General features: G+C 38.7%; 2 protein-coding genes across 2 annotated transcripts in view; one reads left to right on the forward strand and one right to left on the reverse strand.

The window, feature by feature from the left end:
• The window catches only part of LOC131592224 (gamma-secretase-activating protein-like), a 45,256-nt gene extending 37,674 nt beyond the window's left edge, over positions 1 to 7,582 (forward strand). Inside the window, exons 26-31 of the mRNA XM_058863609.1 lie at positions 409 to 503; positions 1,597 to 1,716; positions 3,208 to 3,269; positions 5,169 to 5,273; positions 5,426 to 5,519; positions 6,067 to 7,582. Coding sequence (XP_058719592.1) covers positions 409 to 503; positions 1,597 to 1,716; positions 3,208 to 3,269; positions 5,169 to 5,273; positions 5,426 to 5,519; positions 6,067 to 6,167 — 577 coding nt within the window. The 3' untranslated portion in view covers positions 6,168 to 7,582. The remainder of the gene's footprint in view (positions 1 to 408; positions 504 to 1,596; positions 1,717 to 3,207; positions 3,270 to 5,168; positions 5,274 to 5,425; positions 5,520 to 6,066) is intronic.
• A 242-nt stretch (positions 7,583 to 7,824) lies between these two features.
• Positions 7,825 to 25,871, reverse strand: part of LOC131591572 (coiled-coil domain-containing protein 146-like) — a 67,169-nt gene continuing 49,122 nt past the window's right edge. Inside the window, exons 10-19 of the mRNA XM_058862396.1 lie at positions 24,031 to 24,126; positions 22,854 to 23,024; positions 21,025 to 21,113; positions 20,744 to 20,908; positions 18,219 to 18,437; positions 17,380 to 17,608; positions 12,133 to 12,261; positions 10,500 to 10,637; positions 8,892 to 9,137; positions 7,825 to 7,998 (exon numbers count right to left, since the gene is read on the reverse strand). Of these exons, the coding sequence (XP_058718379.1) occupies positions 7,825 to 7,998; positions 8,892 to 9,137; positions 10,500 to 10,637; positions 12,133 to 12,261; positions 17,380 to 17,608; positions 18,219 to 18,437; positions 20,744 to 20,908; positions 21,025 to 21,113; positions 22,854 to 23,024; positions 24,031 to 24,126 (1,656 nt within the window). The remainder of the gene's footprint in view (positions 7,999 to 8,891; positions 9,138 to 10,499; positions 10,638 to 12,132; positions 12,262 to 17,379; positions 17,609 to 18,218; positions 18,438 to 20,743; positions 20,909 to 21,024; positions 21,114 to 22,853; positions 23,025 to 24,030; positions 24,127 to 25,871) is intronic.

Here is a 25,871-nt window from a genome sequence, read left to right on the forward strand (position 1 = left end):
CTCTCTAGGCCGGTGTGATTATTAAACACACAGGCAGTGTTATGGCTGGAGTTCAAATTGCTGAGTTCGGAGTGGTCCTAAGCTGCGTGGTGGGTGTTAAACACCTGTAAAAGCCAGGTCACTTACACCAGCACCCTTTTACCTGTTGCTGTTGATTCCAGGTACTGCCAAGAGCCTTGTAAATGTGCATTAGTGGGGGAGGATACAGGGACACCAGGGAGACTCTTTGTGTCTGCAGCACTGGGCAGCTGGTGCTGGCTGAGACACCTCAGTAAGCAGGACAGCATCCCATGGCCCTTCATCCCAAAGGCAGGCATTCAGTGAGCTCCCAGTATGGCAAATTGACCCTCTCTCCAGGAGAGTGTGAGTGATGGGGTTCTTAATGTGTTGCTATTTTGTTAACTACAGTGATGAGAGAGGAACTGCAGGAGAATTTGCAGTGTTCCACATCATGAGTCGGATTTTGGAAGCAGCAAATGGCATGTGCATGCCTTTACCTCCTGGTAAGTTCTGTGTTTTGCTGTTTTAATCATGAGTGAGGAGAGTAGTGCTATAAATTCCTCCCAGCACAGCACTGGTTGCAGCACGTGTCAAGTTAGCTTTGGCAGTATTGACATTTGTTCAAGTCAGTTATAGAGGGCAAGGCCCTTGATAAACCTGTACAAGTGAAATGAAGCAAAATGAAATAGTTAGTAGAAACAGAAATCTAAACAGAGATTTCCAGTGGAATGTGTGGATAGTCTTATCTTAGAACTGTTCATATATATATATATATACAACTGGACTTCAGTGTCAAGAGCTACAAGGGAAAATCCTACCCTCTAGCAGATAGAGTGTTTTTTCTCATGCTCTTTCCCTGCTAATAATTTACAATTTTTTCCTGAAGGGATTACTTCCAGCCTTGATGGAAAAGCTGGTCTTGATAATAGACTTTAATTTCCTAGAGCTCCTCATAATTGTTTAGAGAATTTTCAAAGCACTTGCTTATCTTCATTAGGGAATGTCATCTTGACATCTTAATATCTTAATGCTTTCCAATTTTGTTCGAATTTTTCTGGATTTTATTTCCTGTTCTCTCTTTGGTTGTTGAAACTGTTTTTGGTATGAGTTTGTCCCTCAGTCTGTGTGGGCTCAAATGCTGCCACACAGTAGTGTTACACAACAAGACCATCATCAGGCTGACATTAAAGGAGAAGTTGAAGTGTTAACGCTGCCTGTGGGAGTGTCTGGGTGGCAATGACATCCTGAGGGTGGTGAGGCCTCAGGTTTTGATTAATTAGGAGGAGAGAGGGAGATAAAAGACAAATTAATAGAATAGTTCAGATGTAAGGCAACAGTTTGGAGACATTAAATGACAATGTGACTTGAATGACCATTTTCAATCCCCTTAGTGTTCTTCTTTCTGACAAGATTGTACTTGAGAGGACTTAAAGGATGTCTAAATAAGACTACCTGAGTTGATAAATTGATTTCCTCACTCACTGTAAACAATCAGAAGTCAAGGGAAGTGATGGCTTTAGCTAGAGTAATTCCAGTCTCTAATAGAGAATTACAAAAACCTACATATTGTACCAAACAAGTTTGTCTCTTTCATAGGGTTTCACACTCTGCACCTGGGTCTTGGTGTTCGATGTCTCCCTCTGCACACCCTCCTGCACTATATTGACAATGGGATCTTGCAATTGACAGAAACGTGTGTCAGGAAATTGCTGAAAGGTACAGTGAACAGGGTGTTTCATCTGTTACTAGCCAGCTAACTGGGAGTGTTGTCCTTCACGCCACTCCCCTCAGACACAGGTTTTATTGCCCAGGACACTCAGCACATCTTGGAGTGTTCTTTCAGTGAGAGTTGTAGCTGATGTTGTTGCCTACCTGAAAGGAGAAAGTTGGGGCTCAGGCTATGTGATGGGCCTTAGCACAGCACACAAAGAAATATCTGCGTGGAGAGAATTTGATTTTGTAGTTTTTCCATTTGAGACTTCTTAGAAAAACAAATACTAAAGATCATCATAGGATTTGTTGGGGAATTTCTATGACTGTGGAAGTGCACACCTGTGTGTGAGGAAATTAGTCTGTTATCCATCCCTCAGCTTTTGCTTAATTATGTTTAGAACAAGAGGAACAGGCCTGTCCTGCTGACCTCATGGCTGGGAGCCATGGAGTATTATGGAGCAGATCATCTTGAGTGCCATCACGTGGAGTGTGCAGGATAGTCAGGGACCAGACCCAGCCAACAAGGGTTTGTGAAAGGCAGGTCCTGCTTGACCAGCCTGAGCTCCTTCTATGACCCACATGGGAGGTGACCCACACAGTGGATGAGGGAAAGGCTCTGGGTGTTGTTTACCTGGACTTTAGTAAAGCCTTTGACACCATTCCCACAGCATTCTCCTGGAGAAACTGGCTGATCATGGCCTGGATGGGAGCACTGTTCACTGGGGATAAAACTGGCTGGAGAGCTGGGCCCAGAGAGTGGTGAATGCAGTCACAGCCAGCTGGTGGCTGGTGCCCAGTGGGGTTCCCCAGAACTCAGTACTGGGGCCAGTCCTGTTTAATATCATTATCAATGATCTGGACAGGGGGATCGAGTGTTTCCTCCATGAGTCTGGACATGGACACAAAGCTGGGCAGAAGGGTAGGAGGGCTCTGCAGACAGATATGAACAGGCTTTATGGGCTTAGGTCAGTTGTGTGAGGTTCAACAAGGCCAAGTTTTGGGTCCTGTCCTTTGGTTACAACAACCCCAGACAGCAGCACAGACTGGGGCAGAGTGGCTGCAAAGCTGCTCAGGGAGTGCTGGTCAGTGGTGGCTGAATGTGAGCCAGCTGTGCCCAGTGATGTGCTACTTCTCCAGTGTCTAAGAAAAGGGACAACAAAATATGCTCAACAACAAAATATCAATCTGTGCCTGATCTTGATAAATGAAATATTATAAACTTGGAGAGCTGTCCTTAGTCAAAGTGCGTTTGAATTACTGTATAAATACATAATGTTGAAGTTATGAACAAATATACAGAAATATATTTGTACATGATATAAATGTAAATAACAGTCCTTATTAATGTAGTATAATGCAAATAATAGCATGTACTTTAAATTGAAATTTTCATTTCACTAAGGAGCTGATGATTATTTAGAATGTCTTTAGTGAAAGTTGAAAGTTTATGTGATTGCTGTTTGTTTGATTTGCTTTTTCCCCTGTTGCTTATAGATCTGGATGACACTGAACAGAATGAAAAGCTGAAGTTTAGTATTGTCATGAGGCTTCCAGAGGTAACTAATGGCTTTAGATGCAATGTCTTGGATTTTGGAATTGATAGGAGATTCCTCCTTGTGCATAGGGTTAAACCAATGAAAGACTTGGCTGTCATTCAGATAGAGCCTGAGTCAAATATAACCAGAGCATCCACAGTTTCTCCATCTGCTGCTCCTGGACTGTAGGATACCCTAATAACTTCAATTATAGATTTGTCCATAGTGTTTTACAGTCTCCAATACTCTACAAAAGTTAACAAGACTGGCACTGTTCTTCTGAGTACTCATTTGCATAAGGCAATGAGGGTTTAAAGGGGGTTTATGGGGGTTTTTAGCATCCATAGAGTCTTTCTCACTTGTGACCTATGTGTTTGGTTCTGTACACTTCAAAAAATGTGTTCAAAAGCTGGTACAATAAAAGCTGTAAAGTCGTATCGTACCACAGCTTTGTGACAGGGAGGAATTACAAGATCTCCCCTCAGTTAAACCTCACAGTCTCACCACTGACAAGGTGATTTGTGTGGCCACAAGAGGTTACTGGTCCTCCATAAAACCTTCCAGCAGAATGGGAGATGCACTTCTCCTTCTCCCCTTTTGCTCTTAGTGAACAGCACAGGACTTCAGGGGAAGCACAAGATGCCAAGAAGAGGAGGAACACCAGGGATCCCCCTCAGGGAATGCCTCACTGCAGAACAGGCTTTTTTCCACATGAGTTGCCCATTGTTTGCTTGTTATGTGCTGTCACTTATAGTTCAAATGGCCAGAAGTGCTGCTTGGGTTTTCCTCCAACAAAGGCTTATTTATTAGGCAGCAGTTTTGAGAAGGGGTAGAGGAGGAGAACTCCATAGGACGTTCTTTGTCCTCTGTGTCTGGTTTGTGGCCAGGGCTGGTGAGCTGGGGTCAGCATAGGGCCCCTGAGTTGCCAGCCTGGGCCTGATGCGTGGGGAACTCCATTCCAAACACACTCTGACGTGAAGGGCTGAGCTGGGAGAGATTTAGGGAACAACTACTGCTAGCTATGCACAGTAGACTCAGTGCTTTATTGTATCTATTTACAGCTTTGGGAAAAAATGCTGGGAATAGTCTGTTTGCCATAAAGGTCACTTTGGGGTGACTCAGACTATTTTGAGCAGGTTATATGCAGTGGATGACTTCAGTTTAATCGGAAGCAAGGATTTAAGCACCATTAAATTGTACAGCATTTTCTAAAATGAACAGCTATCTTCATTGCAGTACAGCTGAAGGGGAGGGGTGAGGGAAGATCTACAAAGGGAAAATAGCAGAAGGTGGAGCTACTTTCATAGTATGTACCTGTTCTTTTGCTTACTGGTTGGGATTGGAAGCTTTGAGAAACCTGGTTGTGAATCTCTTTTGGCTCTGGGAATGTGAGTCAATGTTATCAGTTTCCAGGATGATGACCTGAATAATGGGATCCAAACTTACATTCCCACTATCTTTCCTTGCCAGCATTCTGCGTGTCTAAGGTTCCTTAAGACAGACTGAGAGCCCCTATCCTGAAGGAGCTTTGAGGAATTGGGCATCTACATTACACTTTGGAGAAAGAATAGAATCAAATCAGTCACAGTAATGGATAAGAGTTCAATTAGTACTTAAGTACACATGTCAAGTGGGACAGTGGCCCTGGGACAGACTGGCTGAGGTGAGAACTGAGTGACGAGGTTTTGATTTCCCACATTTTGAGAGCACATTGTGATCTCTTAGTTACTGGCTATGAAAGGAAGGCTCCATGGCTAAATATGATGACCTTTTAGCCTCTGTCATCAAGGTCTGAAAGCAAAGCATATCTGCATTACAGCCTGGATTTTGTGTCAGCTTTTTCTCCCTTTTTCTCTTTCTGAGTTTCCACTGTCCCATGTTTATGTTCTCAGGTTTTGGGGTTTGTTTTTTGCTTACTAGGCTCTTGGTCAAAAGGTCTCCCAGTACTGGAATCATCCAATAAATGCAAACTTAATAGCACGGAAATATGTGAAACTTTTGCTTGAGAAGCTGGGAAACAGACAGGTAAGAGCACAGAGGCTATGTTCTAAAATCTGATGCTTTGACAGTGTTGAGATTCCTGAGCTTTCTGTGGACTATAACACACTAAAGAAACATTGAAACATTGGTGTGGCTGTGCGACTTTGTAAACTAATGTGAAATGTTCTCCCTTACAGTGCAGCAGGCCTATCTCTGAGAGACTCTCCATCCCTGTGGAGTTTTTGCCACTGAACTACCTGACTAATATGCTGGCAGAGATAGAGGATCAAGGTAATGTTAATTCTGTACTTTGGAAAAGCAGTGATTGTTACCCTTTGATGCTCACTCGGATGTATCCTGCCTATACTGACATTACTGAGTTATTAAAACTCCAGTGATGTCTGAACACATAGGTTGTCTTTCTGCTGATGGAAAGTGTCAGTGGCTAAGAGTCTCCATGTCTGGGTATCATCCCATTTGGGGAGGAAAAAGCATATATACATGTAGCTGTATATGAGCATGTGCCCTAGGCCATTTTGTGCACTAGCACTAACACAGCCACTCTGCTTCAATCTGGATTTGGATATCCAGTTTGGAAGACCAGCTTCCAGAGAGGCTTCCTTCCGTGTGGGTTATCATTTACATACATTCCACTAATAGGACAGTTTTTGGCACAGATTAGCATCCAAAGGGCACCACTGAAAGCTGGTGAGTGCATGAAAACGCATTTCTGTTACCCCTTATCTTTTGGTACTGCAGATGAAGATGTTTAATACACTGCAGGACTATAAGTGTACATGTACAATTTTGTAAATACTTCCTCACTGTGTTTTTCTAGGTGTGCATCCATATGAGAAACAAGACCATATAAATGCAAGATTTGTAGAGGAAACAGCACTCAAGCACACTATGACGCTCCTGGGTCTCAAATATTCCTGAAATAACATGCTGTTGAAGAAGGCTGTCAAACTGTGCTGCCTCTGTAAAAGTATTTGTGTAAATGCAATGTTGCTTCTCAAGTAACTTGCAATGTTGGGTAGTCACCAGTACTGACATGAGCTACTCAAAACAGTGTTTGGTCTAACAGACTGAGGTTGAAATTATTGACTTCTAGATAAATCCTAGAGAAATGCATTTGACATAACCCCAGGTTTGAAATATGTCTGTGGGTTCATTTTGAAGTGGTCAAGGAAGTGGAACAACAGTGGGTTGTCAAAACATGCTGTGAAAATTGGTATAAATGTCACTTCTTTTAACAAGACAATGCTGGAAGAGGCAGTCCAGTTGTACAGTAACAATAACCAGTAACTGTTTACTTGGATTAATAAAAGGATTTCTAGGTGTGATTGTATAAAGCAGGTAAGAATAACAAATTCCTTTTTATGTCAGGCATGAGTAAAGAGGTATTCATTCCTTGTGGTGGTATCAGTTATCTTATGGTACTTCTGCTTCTGAAGCTGCATTCTAATATTTTCAGTTTTGTTATTAGCACAAAATATAATCTGCTTAAAGTACATGTGACAGATTTTGTTGGGGGTTTGTTTGTAGAGTTTTTTGTTGTTTTTTAAAGATGTGTATTATATATTGTAAGTAATATAGGATAAGAAAAAAGTTTTAGAAATTGATCTTAACAGTGGCTTATACAGAGTTTTACATAATTCTTTCTTACAACTTCTAGTGTTACAGTTCAAATTTCAGCTTCAGAAAGAAATTAGGCAGGCTGTTTTTCCTTTGTTTTCAACTTCTGTTTGTATGTAACTGAGCCAATATTGTTTGCTCTTTTAAGTTCTGAACTGTGATATTAATTTTAAATGGAAATAGCATTTTGCTACACAGAGAAAATTCCCAAGTTGTTCCATGCAGGATTTCTGCAGCCTTTATTGGATTTTAAAAAACTCTACAAAATTCCAGACTATTAAACTAGAGAAACTCATCAAAATTTGATATATTTGGGAGGTTTCCAAAACAACCTCTGATATTCTCTCTGAGTAGTTTCCACTGATGCTCCCTTGTTCCTTATCAGTGAAATAAAAAGATCCAGTTCCTGGGAGTGTCTTGGCAAGTTCATGGTCACCCCCTTGTCATTGCCATCAGTGAAGCTTTAGCGTTCTCAGTGACTGCATAGTGAGAAAGAATATTTGTCTTAATATAATTAGAATTTCTCTGTCTGGGACTCCAGTCCCAGACCACAGAAAGCCATGTTGATGTGTGTGTGTGTGTGTGTATAAGTGATGGCCACTTTGTATTATATTAATAACTGGAGAAGATTTTCTAGCCTTTTCTTTTTAATGAATGTATTATAACATACCTTCAGATGCAATAAAACTTCACCTGGAAAAAAAAATAAATATAGCATGAGGATCACTCACTTTTCTTGACACTTGGAAATGCTGCACTGCATTTGGGATTCCAGGAGAAAGGATTCTGGATCACTGACTAGTTAGCTGTGCTGTGCTTTTGTCATGAACAAATACTTAGTTTTCCGTATGGAATTTGGCTGATCACCGACAGATCTTCCTTCAGTGCAGTGTAAATGCTGCTGACCCTTGTGATCCAGCAGCTGGTAATGGTCTCTCCTGCTTCAGGTGCTGTCTGTTCACATTTCAAATGGCTTTGCAGGAGGCTTTTTGAAATGTCTTCGACTCGAGCTGGGCTCAGTTGGTCTGAAGGGAACCACATGGGGCTGCAAGAGTGGGAGCCTCTCCTCCTTCTCCTCAGGGATAGTGGGGGCATGGCCAAGCACTGCACCTTGTTCCTCCTCTGCAGGGTGCTGTCAGAGAAACACAGCTTGGTCACACAGGGGTTGTGTGCTTTAAAACTCCAGCGCTCCCCCGAGCCAGTGTACGGAATCCGTGACATCTGAAACACCATTACCCTAATCCCTGATGAGATGGGAAAGGGGAAGTGGTATTAAAAGGAAGGCAAGAGGTTTGACCACATAGATGTAAGTTTGTCCTTTTAAATAGTAGACAGTTTGAGCTTTTTATGCTTTTATTATTTGTCAAGAAAACAGACTAGATGAACTTTTAAAAGATGTAGTAACTGTGCACAGAACATCTGTGGAACAATTCTGTTCCTGAGTACAGTTACTAGAGTGGGCTTTTATCCACAGCACTGAAAGGAACCTTAACTCCCAGCATGAGAAGTTTCATGGTAGAAGTTTCTTATTCTAAACTATTATTATCATGTAGGAGCTCTCTGCTCTGGGATCACTGACCATCTCAAGGACAGAAGCAGTGTCCAGCAGGGTAGGGTTTCAAGCACTGGTTGCCATGCTGCCCTGCCTACCCTCAATGTCTTGCTCAGCAATCTGATTTTTTGCTGCTTCTGATCTAATGCTCATTGCATCTTGTATGTTGGAGACACTAAACATATTCCTCCTGAACCCTACACTCCACCTTTTGCCTCATTACCTTGAAATCCAATGGAAAGCAGTGTTCCACTGCTGGCTGCCCTGTTCTTCAGCCACAACATGGTTACACAAACTACTTTAGTAATCAAAGGTGAGGTTTTTAGTATATGATCTCACTAAGATTCAATTACTAGCTCCAAGCAGTGTTGCCAGACTAGAGTTAAAACTCCAAAAACCTATTGTAGTAGTTGTCTCTGTACCATCATCTGCACTGACTCCTGGAGCTCTTGCAATGTATGACAAAATCTTACTTTAGCTCTGGCTTCAGCTGCTGCTTTTTGCATCTTCTCATTGCACAGGATCTTCCGTTTATTTTCTGCTTTTTTAGGAGGGGGAAGGCCTTGACTTATCATCAATGAAGCAGTCATCACAAATTGTTCTTTGTCTCTGATTTCCTGCTGGAGTTTAATAGCAAGTTCTTGCTTCATGGATAACTCTGCAAAAAGAGCCCTTATCTCCTGGGTTTTGTCACTTATCTTCCTCTGCAGGTCATTGCTCTGGAATGCAAAACAGCTGCATTGTAGTTATGGCTTCCCTTTAGGCACTCACTGAGCATGGCACTTGGGTCATCATTAGGCACATGAAAATAAGTCAAACTTAACAAGGTTTTAAATAGTAGTTCAGTTCTTGAAAATTACTTAATTTTTGTGATCATTTAGAACAAAAAATTGGCTGCTCAAGAGAAGTCACATTTACTCCAATACAAGAAAAGAAAATCACATATGTCTTTGCTTCTTGTCCTTTTCAGCTGGACAGCAAAACTCCCCCAGCCCTCAAACGCCTGGGATCCAAATTATTTTTGGGTCTGTACACAATTAACTTTGTAATAAAGCTGGAATAAGCCCAATTCCTATGAGATAATTGAGTGATAATGCTGATGCAGGGGCTTTGGGTTGTGACATGATCCTTGGAAGGGGGATGAACAGAAAAGGAATGTGACTAAAATCCTTGAGTCTCACTGCAGATGACTTAAAAAAACCCAAAAATCTTTAATACTCTTTAAGTGACTAATTAGAACTGGGAGAGCCAGAGCACTTGTGAATGCAGCTTTTGGCACACTGCCATTTCTACAGTAGTTTATTAGCCCATGGCCAACATTTCACAAACACAGTTAATAACCATGACATTTCTGTGTGTGTTTAAAATTAATTATAAAAAACTGTTTTAGGCTTTCATGTGTGCCAAACCTAACATCTAAGAAAGATTTCTACCCTGGCCTTGTTTTACATTAACTACTTTGCATTTTTTTTCTGTCTTCCCCTCAGCTCTGCTCAATTTGTAACTTTTTCATTAGGAATATGGGGGCAGGGAGCATTTTTGGTCTTTCCCAAACAATATTGCAGTTAAAAGCAAATAACTATAATTATATTTTAAAAACTGTATTGGAAATGATGTTTCCTGTGTGACTCTCCCTATTTAAACAACAAAAGAACTTTGAGCCCGGTACCAAAGTCATCTTTTTGTATGTTGGAGTAGAATTTACCTGGCCTTCCTTTATTTTTTCCCTTATTTCTATTTAGTCTTTGACCTGTTTGTTGTGGAAAGGCTGTTAAATACATTTGCAAAAGGATGATCCTACAAAGTTTCTAAGCATCTATTTCAGAAAGAACTAATTCTATATTTTGGTGAAAGGTACCATTTATGATGCAACTTTCTTTTTAAAAGAGAGAATATTCGCCTAATAGTTTTGGTTTAACTGTATTACTGTTGCTATTCATGTCTGTAATTTCTGAAGACTATCTTATGATTTGTCTCAACATTTCCAGCCACTTTTGTAATTTGCAAGTGAATCACCTCTTGCCCAGATACTGTTTCATTGTGTACAGGCTGGCAAGCGGAGCATGCTGTGCCCTTCTTACCCTCCTAGCGAACAGCAGCATGTCCTGCTTGCCATTCTCCACCACAGCACGGATTCTGTCCGTCAGATCAGAAATGTTCTCAAAGAGAAATTCTATCTTCAGCAGTCTCTGCTCCTTCTGCAGCAGCTCTGCCTCCATCTGCAGCAAGGACACAGTGTAAGGAAAGGACACGGGAAGGTGCACAAAGTGTTCTGTGATTGCCTTGAGCTGCTGAAATAATACCAGTGAACAGTCATAAACAAACACCTTCACTATCAGATTTCTCAGAATTTACACCCTCTCTGCCAAGGATCAGGCACAAATTGATTCAGTTGGTTACTGTCAGTCACAATTCTTTCATGTCAGACTAGGCCCTTTTGGGAGCAGGGTTTACATCATTGTTACTGTCTTGCTGTACATTTCTTGAAAGCAATGGGGCTTTTTTCTAGTTATAATTTCTTTTTAATCCTCTGGTTCCTTGACTCACACCATAATGGAAAGTTTCAGCTCTTGTTTTAAATATTTTTCCCCTCCTCATGCTAAAAAAAGTATGGGCTCGGTAAATAAATTATAACTACAATGACCTTAAATCCCAAGGAGATTGAAATAGACATTTAAACTTATCATGACTCCAAGAAAACCTTCTTCTTAATGTGTAGGCTGGTGATAGCAGGCTGTGTTGTGGCCTGCTTGGCTATGCAGAGCTCCCTCCTGTCAAGGAATATGGAACAGTAAAGCAAAAAGCTGAGGTAATTCAAGCAGCTGTGTTCAGGGTCTGTCTTTACAAAGTGGATTTCAAAAGAAGGACTCTGAGGTGTCAAGCAAGCTCAGAGCTTGCTGCTACTGCCCTCACACCTTCAGAGCCCTTGGTGAATCCCCTCCAAACACTGAACACAGTGGGAAGAGTTTTGTACTTATATAAATGGGACAGATAAAACTATATAAGAAAAAGCTGTTCCTTTACCTTCTTCTCCCCCATACAAAGGGCTCTGAAACTGCCTTTCCACTGGACCTAATGCTTCCCTCTGAAGTCTCTCAGGGCAGTCACCAGCTGTGCTGCAGTCAGGTATCAGCTGCTGGCCTGGCCTGGCTGCTGCTTCCACCAAGGTCTCTTCAGTGGCTCCTGGTTCAGCAGGGAAGCAAAGCAGTAGAGCCCAGCCCTGACAAGGGGCAGTGTTTGCTTCTGTGTCACTCAGGCAGATTTTGTGAAGATGCTGGCAGGTCTGCTTTCTGCTCATAGCCCATGAATAGTGGTGAAACAGCTCATGGCCAGTTAGCAAAGACTGACAACCCTGTTTGTTAGCAGTTTGTTATTCTGCATTTATCTCCCTCTGCTGCCTTTTCTGTGCCTTCCCCTAGTGAGGTGGGTCTGCACTGAAGTGCCAGTGATGTGAATGGAGTCAGCAGAGGATGCTGCAGAGCCAGGGGTACCTCAAAGAGTTCCTCCCCCCCAAGCCTCTCCTGGAAGAAGTCAAAATGTCCCATGTCCAGTTGACCTGGAAAGCAGATGCTAGGCTGGAGTTCACAATAGCCAATCATAATTATTTTGATTCCTCTTACAGAAAGTTTATTTTAAAAATAAAAGACACTATTTTAATTTTCTAAAAGAGGTCAAGCACATCAGGATAGCTTGTGATATGAGAAGTGGTACTACCTGTTCAATCCTTTTTAGTAGCTCAGGTGGAGATGGGTCCTTTCCTCCCATTTCTTGCTTTCTGCTCTCATTTGTGGCATCACCATAGTTTTCCTCCAGCTGTTTAATCTTGTCCCTGCACTCAGAATACTAGCAAACAAAGAGCCTCAACAGTTATTTATTCCCACCAAACTCATCCCCAGACCTTGGTCTGGAGACTTTAACAGACAAGTTTCCTTTTACTGAGAAGGAGGGAAGATAACATAAAATTATGAGCCATTTAAAGATTTTATTTTAAAAAAGAACTGCACTGTGAAAGTTGCAGGACGGAGGAAACCCTGACGTTTGACAGAAATTGAGTTCTACCTGTTTCTTGGTCCTCAGGCTATTTTCTGGTTTTTTATCCTCAGGAATACAATAGAAAGCCCTGCTTCCCTGCTGGTCAGTACTGAAGGTTTCATCCCTACAAACATCCAAGTTTTCTAAACTAACATTCCCAGGCATGTGTCCTGAAGTGACTCAGTGGTGACACTGAACAATGAGTTACCCTTGGGACTCACAGAGACAGGTGTTCCCTGACCTTTCCTATGTGAGACCTTCCTTCCCATGGAATAATGCTTCCCAGAATGTGCTAGAGGGACATCCAGGCTCAGTGTAAATACTGAAGGAGTGACCAGGGCCATTTTTTTTACAAGACTGACAGTGGTGGGGCTGTGTGCTCTGACGTGCACCTGGCTGTCTGTCAGTGAGCTAGCACTGACATAACACTACCCAAGTGCAAATGTTAACCATCCATTGCAGGTGATGACTGATTAAGGAAATAAGTGGTCCCAACCTCTCAAAGTTATGAACAGTCATCAAAATGTTTACCAAAAAAGTAAATGTTTAGATGTTGCCAGGATGAGGTTTGTCACTGGAAGTTAACAAGTCATATTTAACTAGAAAAGAGAAAACTGACAGATATTCTCAGGTGGTGGTGGAACATTACCAAAATGTAACTAGCACTTAAATCCTTCTTTTCCTAGTGAAAAATCACCACACAACTCACTCCTGTGCACTTTGTCTAAAAGCAGTTAAGTAAAAACCTTAGATGAGTCTAATGAACAATTTCTTCAGCAAACCATGATTCTGAACATAGCTAGGTACTGAAAGTTATATTTTGCTAACAAATAGCTAAAACTCAAGCCCAAAAATACACAGAATGGAAGAATGTAAAAGCAGGGCCAGCACAAACAGCAGGATGCAGCTATGCTTTCAGTGCTCTTTTCTATCTGGGGCCAAATTTCTCAACCACTAACTCAGGGGAAAATGCCTTGTTGGAAGCAGTGGTATTTAATGAGATTAGGGGCAGCTCACCAAGGAAAATTTTTCAGGACTGAATAGTTAATTTAGAGAAGGACTATTGCAGCAAAACCACTGTACAAAAGCCATTAAAAAGTTTAATGTTAAATGTAAATACTAGCCTTACTTTTAAATGCAGTATGATCAGAAGCCATCAGATGCAAACCAATCCAGAAGTATCAAAGTGCATTTACAAAGAACCATGCTATTCTGTGTCTGCTGAAGTAACATGACTACATGCATCTTTTATTATTTTTTTACTAATTTATAGTTTTTCCCTTGGAAAAGACAATCTGAGTTATAAGAGATTCTAAGTCTTAAAATTTAAAAAAAATACTTTCTTAGAGTGGATTTGATACAAGGGATAGGAAAAGACTGTAGAAGAGAGATTTTTCTACATTGGACTGTAATCAGTCAGGTGGAATTGTTGAAGGAGGGAACACATGTCTAGATGAAGCAACTGGTCTGAAAAAGTGGACATCGGGTGCTTTTTTTGAAATCTCAAGAGAAGGTAGGTGAGGTATGTACAGCACTAAAGAAAGGGTAAAAACAAGACCTACTTTAAAAAAAGGGAAGGGATGCAAATGGAGCTATTCTTCACTTTCTGAAGAATAAATCTGGAACACATAATTAAGTTTTCTTTGTAGGCATCAAGGAGAGAAAAAGACAGGGATAACAGGCACCACAGTGTGTTGAGTCATGCCAAACCAGATCAATGTCTACTATGATAATTTCACAGGTGCATGGATGACAAATCAAATTTCATTTTTATATAGCTTCAATATTTCATATTATATTCTCATAAACAAGCAAAATAAATGCATTCTTGATTAAAATATACAGTAAGTACCTCATCAGTAGAATGAGGTTAAGCTCAGAGGGCCTGCAAGTATTTTTTGGATGAGATTTAAATTCAAAATTACCTTTGTCTGAAAAAAGGTCTGAACCAAAAAGATAATAGTAAGTAAAAAATGCAAGCTGTTACATATAAGCAGGAAAAATTGCCTGTACAAACACAGAATCAAATCAACTGGTTGGATGCCCTTTATTTTAAAAAGGGTCTGGTTGTTACATACATTGACATGAAGATGAATCACTATGTCATGTGTCAAGAAAGGTGCCACCATACCTGGATGTGTAAGCAGGAAGATAACCTGCAAGACACCTGAATGAATCCTTTCACTCTCAGCCACAGGTACCAGGCACTGCACTTCAAGACAAATAAAGACTATATTGCCAAAAATAAAAGAAATGCAGAAAAAGAATGATCTAACAAAAATCTCTAAGAGCTGATTGAAAGAAACAAGGTTGTGTAGCCTAGCAAAAGGATGGGAGAGGAACATGATTAATGTCCTTCCTGTAACATGAAATGTTGCAGAAAGGAAAAGAATTGCCTGTTTGTCAGGTCCCTAGAGGACAGAATGCAAACCAATATTCTTACACCACAGCAAGAAAGATCCAGGCTAAAGCTCAAGAAAGTTTTTCCACTGTTAAGGAAAGACTGGGATAGCTTGCTTGGGGAAACCTGTTTCTCAGTGGTGGCTTGAAAGCACAGTTTAGCCCTCTCAGGAATGACAGGTAATCCAGTGCTGGTGTGGGAGCAGATTGCCTAGATAAACCCTTTGTCTCTCTACTAGTCCTGTTATTCTATGATGTGGTGATATAGTCTGGAGATTTTCATGTAGTAAAACCTGGACAAATGTTGTTGCCAAATTCCTCAAATAAACTGACAGTCTTTGTACATTGCCTGAGCTCTAACACATGAAGGTCCCATCTACAGCACCATGACAGCTCAGCAGGTCTACGTGTTGGACTAATTAATGATTAATGCTAAGTATTTCTCATTGATGCATGAAGGTAGATTAGTTTTTATGGGTCATTTCAGTCAGCAGGAACAGTCCCTTGATGTGCAGTCGCAATTAAAAGTTACATAGTTTTATGCCCAGAGAAAACCACCTTACAGTCTCACCAGGTACTTTTTGTGTAAAGAAGTGCCAGTAAATATTTCTGGTTTTAAGTCTTTTCCTTGATGTTAACAAGCCTACCCAGTCCATGTTACTTGCACTTGCTTAGAAGAGGTCTGGTCTTGCTTCAGATGATGGTATTTTTTTAGCTTAACTATTCACCAATATTTTGTGGAAATAGGTAGCTTCTGATGAAAAGCATACAAGTGGAACATACATCACTTTGATGATTAAGCAGCTCATGTGGAATGTTGGGGACCCCGGTGAAGTGTTTGATCTTGCTGAATTGGCACACAGCCCTGATCTGGGCTTTTCTCCTTCCCAATGGGCACTACAGCTGCTGAGATTATGGGTCAGTTTTTGCAGTCTGTAAATATTTCTGATTTTATTTTTTTTTCATTGATAATAATGAAAATATCTAGTGCATCTTACTAGCACTTGCTTCAAAGAGGTCTGGTATTGATGAAGACTGAAGGAGGCAGGAAGGGTAGGAAAAGGGGAGGACAGAAGAGGCACAGGTACAGGATTCAGCCTGGATAATCCAGACAGTCTGTGACAGTGGTAACTGAACAGAAGCTGAGTCAGATTTCAACATGGGGTCTCTGTAATCTGTACAAGAATCAGCAGTGTGAATTTGGTAACCAACACCAGAATTCAGATTTGGGCTCATGGTTTTTATTTAAATTATGGAGATAAAGCCAAGCAATTTGAAACTGCTTCTCATTGGACTTAATTCCTATTGGCAGTGGGAGTAAGAGTATTAATGCCAGAATGGTGGACATAAGGAGATGAATGAGTTAACAGCCAGTTTGATCCATGTAATATTCAGTAATCACAGTATCTAGTTAAATTTTAAAGGTTGATAAGGGATTATTTGCCATTGTTCACTGGAAAAACCCTGACTTGGGAACATTTATTAAGACTACTGCATGCATAATATCACATCACTCTGTATTTTCCTACTTTTTAATTTTATGTCAACATTGCAAAAAGATTTAAAGCACCTCCAACAATAGCCTCCCTTTAACAGTGATTTTAAGTTTCACATGAAAAATATGAAACTTTCTCTTGATAAAGGAGTTTTTATTTGGTTGGTTGGTTTTGTTTTGTTTTTTTATACTGCCTGGGTTAATAGTTTAAATCTGTGATGGCCCTGTAAAGGTCTTTGGGGCATGATTTGCATGAGGTATTAAAACATGTACTATGTTTTATTCTTGTAGCAGAGCATACAATTTCTTCAAAAGGCCAGAAGTAAGAGAATAGTGCAAGCAGCTCCCATTGATGCAAGTTTGAAAGGCAGTGGTACACCCCAATTTATGATTTTGTGCAGGCACTAACAGAGTATGTATGGGAAAAATTACCATCTAGAGATAAGGTCAAAAGTAAATGAGCCATTTCAGAAAGCAAGGAAAGAATGTCCCAAGCACTTCAGTTTGTTAGCTGTTAAATGCTATTTTGTAACTAGAACTAAAACTTACACTGTTTCTGTGCAAAAGAAAATATATGTGGATTATATCATCGTAGGCAGCAGAGTTTCCAGGGTACACTCTGGGTCAAGTGTGAATTGAAGTATTATTTTAGAAATTTGATGGTCTAAGTGTATCTCCCACCCCTCCACCTACTCCATCAATACAGTTTTAACAAATTTTATCTACAGTCCCATTTTTTCCCCATGACTCCCATTCTCCAGTTTAGTCATACTGACATTTCAGGCTGTGGGGTGGGTTAGCTGGAATTCCATACCCAGGAAACATTTGGCACATATGAAGCAAAGAGCATGAGCCAGTTACACATAAGCATAGAAACTCATATATGTGAAGTTAAAAACATGTATCAGTGTTTTGCTAGACTAAACTTGCTGTTTTAATAAACATTGTACATCCAGATATTTGTTTTCTTATGAAATCACCTTAAATTTTAAAATACAGAATTATAGTAAAAAAAGGCTTCCTTTAGCACCAACCTGTATCCGAAGTCTCATCAGATGGGCATCCAGGGTATTCTTCACTGTGAGCTCTTTAAAACACAATTTAACCTCTCTTTTTTTCTCAGCTACCTTCAGCTTCAGAAAACTGATCTTTTCATCCATAACTTGCATCTTAGTATCTCCATTTTTACACAACATCTCTTGCCTGTTTACTTTTTCATACAAAAAGCCTAGTTCTTCTTCTCGTTCTCTAAGCAAAAGACCACTGAAATAAAGTCAAAATGTAAAGATAACTTTAAAAAAAATTAGTCATATTCAGTATATTCCATTCAAGAACATAAAAAAGTTGTCTTAAAGATAGTAATAATCTGTGAAAATGTATGAAGCTTTCACAAATATTATTTTAGTATCAGAATTTTAAATAAGTAACAAAATAATTATAATGTGAAAATCAGAAAACAAACTCTTGGAATAGTGACTCTTGTCTCTCACATAATTTTTAAGGTCTTCTGGCCTTCCACAGCATTTAAAAATGGATTAAGATCAGAGAGATCTAGATTATCTGCATTTTTGCAGATACCTTATCGGTACACAATGCACAAACAGAGCAGGAGGCTACAAGTTCTCAAGGCATTCAGTAGCCAAGCTACCATATTTTTTGAATAATAATTCTGAAGCATGACCGTGATCACCAGTGGAGAAACATCCACATAATGCAAAGCAATGCTGGCAGTGCAGCAGGGGGGATTGGTCAGTGGAACACTGCAGTGCCACAGACCTTTAGCAATCCTGAGGAGTGCTCATAAGCTGAAAAATATTGTTGCTTCATGAATGTCAAAATTAAACACTACCTTAGATCAAATTTACAAATGTACCTCTCATTTTGTTGCTGAACAGTCCTTTCATATTTTTTGCGTATCTGTGAAATTTCCTCTTCCATGTGTGTGGCTTCAGTGGTAAGTCTGTCAACATTCAGATATTTTTCCTTTTCTTTACTCTCTAGCATCTCTTGTACAACTTTGCAATAATCCTTTTTGATCAATTCTTTCATTCTCTCATTCTTTTTAATCTTCAGATACTCTTCCTGCAATTTTCTTTAACATAACAGAAATGTGGGAATATTTTTAGTCCTTTTAATTTGAAACCAATTTCAGCAATTTAAAGCAGAGCCTAAATTTATTGCTCAAGCACACAAGGGCTCCTCTATGTCTCTGCTTCACAGAAGCTTTACAAGAAGAAAAAAGACTCTCTGAGAGCAGGTTTTTTTTGCTAGTTCTTTCCAGCTTGAAACTATCTAGATTCTGGCTCAAGAAAAATGCTAAATAGGGAGTGCTGCATTACAACTCCTTTATTTGCTACTAGGTAGCCCAAGTAGCCATAAAATACAAAGTTTAAGAGCATAGGCATAAACTGTGATGAAAAGTCTCAATGTGTAGAAATTCTGCCATTTTATTTAAATAACAATATTGAAATTATTTCGTAGTTGCAACTCAAAGTTCTCCAAATCTATTGTTTATAAAACAATGTGTCACAACATTAACACAAGAAAGAAAATTATTAGATTGCCCATTTGACAGATGAGAAAAACAAAAAAACCATAGTAGGAGGTTAGTGACAAGATGACATAAAAATAAAGAACGGATCTCTTTATTTCCAGCATCCTTGTTGATCATTGGATGATGGTCCCTCATTTAAAAGACAGATTCTTTTCACCAAATGAACTATTTACTATCTCACAACACAGAATTTAGAGTTATTGCATTTGATCTGTGGTATCACTTCTAGATTGAAACACAACTTTATCTACACCAGGAAGATATTCATGTCAACATACAAAACAGGTAGTGAAAGGAGAAACAAAGTCTCCTGTTAAAATACAGACCTGCAGATGAAATATCCTTCCCTCATGGACTCCACCATTAAATTGCTGATTTGCTGTATACAGGGCAGGGAGCTGCTTCCTTTCATTTTCCTGACGTATAACACTTTGAGTACCACAAGGTATTACTGAATTTAATTAAACTTCTGTAGTCAAGTTTCAGACTGAAAGTATAATAGTATTGCAGAAATGCAATGTCTTTTAAATATTTTCAGAAAATTTCTTGCCTTACTTGTACTGATACTCTGTCCTCCAAATTGCATAGCTTGCAGTGAAATCAGTGATACTAAAGTCTATTACTGGGATTAAAAATATTTTTCATAGTCAAGAAAATTATTGAAAATTCAATGCTTCTGACTAGTTTTAAATCTAGTTTTGTAGAGCCCAAAATATCTCTTGGATCTGTACCAAGTAGGGACATGAATAACAATATTTATGTATTTCTGATATCTGTACAAAATTTACATTTTATTAGCCTTTTTTCCCCCTTCTTTCATCAGCTGGGAAGGCCTCAAAAATTTTACCACAAAATATCAGCTTGTACAGTTTGACAAAATTATTTCAATCACTAAAGTTTTCCTTCTTTTTTAGCTATCTCTAGCATGACTTTGAAACCAAACTAGGATATTCACAAAAAAAATATTTAGTGTATTTGTCTGATTGAGCAATTTTTTGGCACCAAATAATGAAGTTTTGGGAAAATCAGGTTATTTTTAACTATTCCATTTTAGTTTTCCTGTTTTGCTTACACAGTTAGCTATTCACTATCTTCCTACTTGCCCAAGTGCAGATTTCCAAGACATTGTAATGCTGTCTATATTGCAGAATTTCACCACTAGGATGACAAAAATATGGCAAAAAGATATTCCCACTAAATGGTCTAGGAAAACAGAGTCACAAGCACCAGCTATTGTCCCTCATTATCTTTGCTGTGAATGTAACCTTTAATTTTGTCTAAGATTGTTTGGGAATTGAAACCACATTTTATCTGAAAGAAATATTATTTAATAAACTTCAGTATGAGTTATTAACCAAAATCCCAAATTTGTTCTAATTTCTTAATTAGCCACATTCCTAGCTAGTGACTCATTTAATAGTCCCATGCACCACTTCATTGGCGAGTCATATGTGTCAGATCTCTTTTTCTCTAAGGACAACAAATATGAGTGCAACTGCACTGCTCATATTGAAACAGCACAAAAATACAAAACCTGAGCGATCCAAGAACTGTGGGATAAAGGATGGGAAAATGAGAGAGTAGTGAGACAAACTTGAAAACAACTTTCTGACAAGTGGTGATGCTCAAGCTACTTGTGGGATACAAGCTTCTGTTAGTGGGATAAGAAGTTGGAACAGATTATGAAGGTGTTTCTAAATGCCTTTGTTTTAATCAGATTTTAAAAATCAGGATAACTATCAAGGATGATATGGGCATAATTGAAGATGGAATAGATTCCCTTCTAAGATTTTTTCCAGTCTTAAATTTCTATAAATGTGAACTACAGTGTACTTTAAACTCACCTTTCCCTGGTTATAACGGCATTCCTTAAATTTTCTATATTATTTTCTAGCAATTTTACCCGGTTTTCAGCTTCCTTTGCTTTCCACTGAGCAATACGCATCAACTGTATGCATTTATCCTTTTCAGTTTGCATAAGATCACACATCCTAGCAAATTCTTGGAGTCTGAAGAAATGAGATGTGTGAAAGAAATAATTATTAGCATTTTATGCATACATTACTTGGATGAAAGTTGCTTTAGAAGACTTTTTTTAGATAATGTATTGTTATCATTTTCTTACTCTTTTTGGACTTCTTTTTTCATCTTTTTACAGGTGATTAGTTCACGATCCTTTCTTTTTAGTTCCTTAACAAGACTTTGGAGTTGAATCTGAAATTCAAATAAAATTTAGTAAGCACTTTAGATATATTAGAGAAATGTCTTCAATAAAATTACCCAGAACAAGTCTTAGATGAGAAAAAGACAGTGAGGGGGGTTATTATTATAGAGAAATTTTTCTTATAATTGAGAAGTTTTTACTACAACAACATAAAAAACCACAGTTTTTCCAGTTATATTAAGCTTACAATTACTATTAGTAATGTAGATAATTTGATGCTGCAACTTAAATGCTTGGTTCCCTCTATCTGGAGTTCCACCGTTTCTACTGATCAGCCTGTCAAGTCCACTGCTATATAATTATTTGGCATATGAACCATTGAAACTTTACCTTTACAAATGAAATTTCTTTTTCACTCAGTTCTGACTTTTAAGCAATCACTGGTGCTTGAGCAGAATTGCATTCTGTTAAGTTTCTGGATCTTTCAATTGCAGTTGTGTTGAATCCTCAATAGCCTGGGCCATCAATCTTAAATCAACAGACCTTTTCTCTCCTCCCACTGGTATTGGGAGGAGGAAATTGGTCTTAGGGAAAGCTGGTGGATGATGGGTTGTAACTATGGACTTGTCTGTGTGTTCCTGAATTTGTATTATTTTGTTTTATTTGTCCATATTTGTTTATGGACTGATTTTATTGAAGGTACAAAGCCTGACATGTTTGTTTATTTTTATAGACAGAGTTTCCCACCATGGTAGAAGGGTAGCTTACCTAATTTATCTGATTACAGACATACATTTTGGAAACATCAATACCTTATTCCCATGTAGGAATTTGTTTAGTAAATTCTATAAGACATCACAGCACACATCATGCCAGAAAAATGCAGGCAGCAAATATAATGGCTAGTCATAGGAAAAGTTTTCTTTCCCTCTTTCTCTAAATCAATATAATTATTTATGCCTTGAAATGTAACAGGAAAATAGAAATTTCTCCCTCACTTTGGAATGAGTAGTAGTTCAATTTATCTTCTAATGTTCATATATTTGTAAAATAAACCACACAGTTTTACTTCTGATAAACTCAGGTGATGTTGTCTGGTATTCTGCCTCTTTCTTTCAAATTGGTCATTTTATCCCATGGACTTGAAAGCAAATCACAGAATCTCAGAATCACAAAATGTGCTGAGTTGGAAGGAAGCCACCAGCATCAAGACCAGCTCCCGGTCTTGCACAGCACCATTCCCAAGAGTTACACCCCTTGCCCAAGAGCATTATCCAAATTCTTGAACTCTGACAGGCTGGTGCTGTGACCACTGCCAAACAACTTCAGGCCACTCGCTCAGATCCTGTCACTGGTCACCACAGAGGAGATCAGTGCCTGCCCCTCCTCTTCCCCTCCCAGGAAGCTGTAACCGCAGTGAGGTCTCCCCTCGGTCTCCTCCAGGCTGAACAGACCAAATGCCCTCAGCTGCTCCTCACCCAGCTTCCCCTTGAGGCCCTTCACCATCTTCATTGCCCTCCTTTGGGCACTCACTAAATGTCCTTTCAAATACCTTGTTTCAATTATTCAATTATATTTTCAATTATTATTGTTTCAGTTGTATTTTAACATACTGCACTGCACCACAAATTGCCAGTAAAGCACCACAGTATTGTGAGTTTCCAGTGTTCTGATGGAACTTCAAAGCTAGAGTGGGAAATGAGTCCACAGGGCTCCCCTCATTAGTTATTTAATTTCTCCCTATACCAGCTTCTAGTTTTGAACAATCTTCCAAATATATAATTTTTTACCTTGGCTTTCTGAACATTCCTGCATTTCAGTTGCCTCTCATCAGCTCTGAGCCAAGTCAGATGTGTAAGTGTGGATAACTCATTTCTGCATTTTTCCTGCTCTTTGAAAAGCAAGTGTTCTACAGCAATGCATTCTTCTAACACACGGGCATCCATATCTGATATAATTTCCTAAAGAAGATTAAATTTAAATCCTAATGCAGCAATGTATCAGTGTTAGCAAACCCAAAGTTGGAAATACTTTGGGTTTATCTGCAAAGTAAACAAATATACAGACTACACAGATTTAAAATTGTAATAAATTATTGCTTTAAAACATCATGCACAATCCCTATAATAACATTTCAGAATATATTATCACCTAGGAGCATTTTTGTTCCTCAATCTAACATCTTTTAGCTATTGTCCATTGTACAGAATGGATCTTTATAGCTATATAATCTTTAAGTTCAGTGTCGGGTCTTCAGGATGAGGTGAGTAGAAGCTTTCTAGGCTCCACTGACTGCATGCCCATCTGTGCACACAAGTTACATATCCTAAAGAATGACATGTAGGTACTGGAATGCATATGTATCCAAACACAAGCGGATTTCCATCAACAATGTTAATGAATTCAAACAAAACACATAAAGAAAATGGATATAAGGGTAAGAAGACAAGGAGGTTTGATCTTAAGAATGTATGTCTGAAATAGATTGTTTCTTATAAAGTCAATTATGTAGTGGCAAGTACTAATGCTCTTGTAATGCAGGTACATTTCCACTCTGTATGGCTCTGCTGCATACAGACAGACATCCACAAATGACAGAACTGTGAAGATGAAAAATCTTAATGTACAAATACTGAATTTTTTTGTTGCAACAAGACACGGTTTCATATCCAAAGAAAATCTATAACAATATATTTCTAGCTGCAGTGTCATCAACAACATTCAGAAACTTAAACTAGAAAGTAGATTTGCTTTCTACCTTCTACTATGTAGCCAGTAACACCAAAAAAATGTTTTTGAAAATGAAAGACAAGTGGTCTTTAAAACTGAGTAAATACTATTGCATTTTCTCACCAGAAAGCTGCAGCTAGAAACTCCCGTTATTTTTTCTTCAAATAGTCCCTTTATTCTCATGATAGAAAACCAACTGTCAAAATTAAAAAAATATGAGAAAACAGAACTCAGCACCTGTTCAGCTAAACCTCTCTTGATCGTTTCAATCTCCTCCTGCAGTTCTTGTCGTTTTTCTAATAATATTGCATTTTTTTTGGTGTTAATTTCTGCCTACAAAAATAAACCAAGCACATAGTGATGCAAACAAAAAATGAGAAAAATATAAACTGCAGATACTGTATTAGAAGTAGCTACACAAATTAAGAAATTAATTTTCTCTCCTTTTATAATTGCTAGTACAATAATGCGTATTGAAGTGTCTCAAATTTTTCTTTCAAGAACTATGAACACTAAACTTCACAAATTTAGAAGGTTTATGATTTTCAGCAACCAAACTCTCATTAAAAAAGCAATAAACACAGAGTACATAAAAATGTTACCTAAATTCACAGAGGATTTCCAGAGTTAAATTCTGAACTTACTAAAGGAAAAAGAGTTCACACCTACATAGAATGGGTATAATATTTTTTTCCTTTTGTCACTATGGTAGGATTTTAATTAGACTCTAGAAAGTCAAATCTAATAACACAAAGATGTATGTATTATTTTTTCATGTACATTATGGGAAAATTCATTTATTCAATCAGGTTTTAACATGAAGTATGTGAAGGAATACATAAAAAAAACTACCACTGATTAAAATACATCTGATCAATCTCACTACAACTACTTACATGATATAACTTGTAAGACAAAAAGCTGTACTTCAGCTGATTAACTTCACTTAAAAATTCTTTATGTTTATAAGAAAGCAAGAAACAAGTGCATCAGAGTAACTATGAGGGTATATATTGCCTCTGTGTAATTGATGGGGACAAGCAATTTAGCAGGACCTGTTGTGACAGGACAAGGGATATTAATTTTTAAATAAAAGAGGAATGATTAGATATAAAAAAGAACTTTGTTCAACAAGGGTAGTGAAACACTGGTCCAGGTTTCCCAGAGAGGTGGTTGATGCCCTGTCTCTAGAAACTGTCAAGGCCAGGTTGGACTGAGGTCTGACTAGCCTGATCTAGATAAATGTGTCCCTGCCTACTGCAGGGGTTTGGACCAAAGAACCTTTAAAGGTCCCTTCCAGCCCAAAGGATTCTAATGGCAAATCTGTAATTCATATGGATGGGAAAAAATTACATTTAACAACACACCTGGAAGATACTTAAAGATAATATACACAACACTGTGATGCTCAGATCTCAACCAGATGCTAGAGTTCAAAACACTATAAATCAATACTGATAGGTAGATGTTTTGCACTTGTTATTTTCACTTCTGTGATAGTATTGTATAATTAAACGCTATTCATTTGCATTATTGGAAATGGAAACAAGAGACACAGTAAATGTCAAAGTGTGGAGTTACTTTAGTTGCAGCTGCCAGCTCTGAGATTTGATTTTACTTAGGTTTACTACAATGTCAGTAAAGCCTGTCCTAAGAAAGTGGCTTTCGGTCTTGTGTTGGGATCGAAAATAGCTTCTCCGTGGAGCATATATTAGTTGTCACTTCTGCTGTGTAAAAATAAAAAGCTCACATAAACATCTTGAATCCATTAAGGACTTTTGTTCATGTAAGACAGGGCTAAACTTATGAATTTTTGGTTGTCTTTGCGTTGGCCTGACCAAAGAGAAGGCCCACATGGAGAGGAGCAGCAGTTCTGGTCCAGGCTGGAGACAGCAGGACCAGTGGTTCTCTTTCACACACAGTGTTGGTGTTTAGCAATAGCTGACCTTTCACAACTCACTAAAGGGAAAAACACATTTGAAGGAAGTGTTCTTGTAATTTCCTTATTCTACAAACCAGTCATTCAAAAGAAGAAATTTGGGGAACCACATTGATGTACTGCTGCTTCTGCAATCACA

The sequence above is a fragment of the Poecile atricapillus genome, chromosome W, assembly GCF_030490865.1.
Source record: "Poecile atricapillus isolate bPoeAtr1 chromosome W, bPoeAtr1.hap1, whole genome shotgun sequence".
Taxonomy (NCBI): Eukaryota; Metazoa; Chordata; class Aves; order Passeriformes; family Paridae; genus Poecile; species Poecile atricapillus.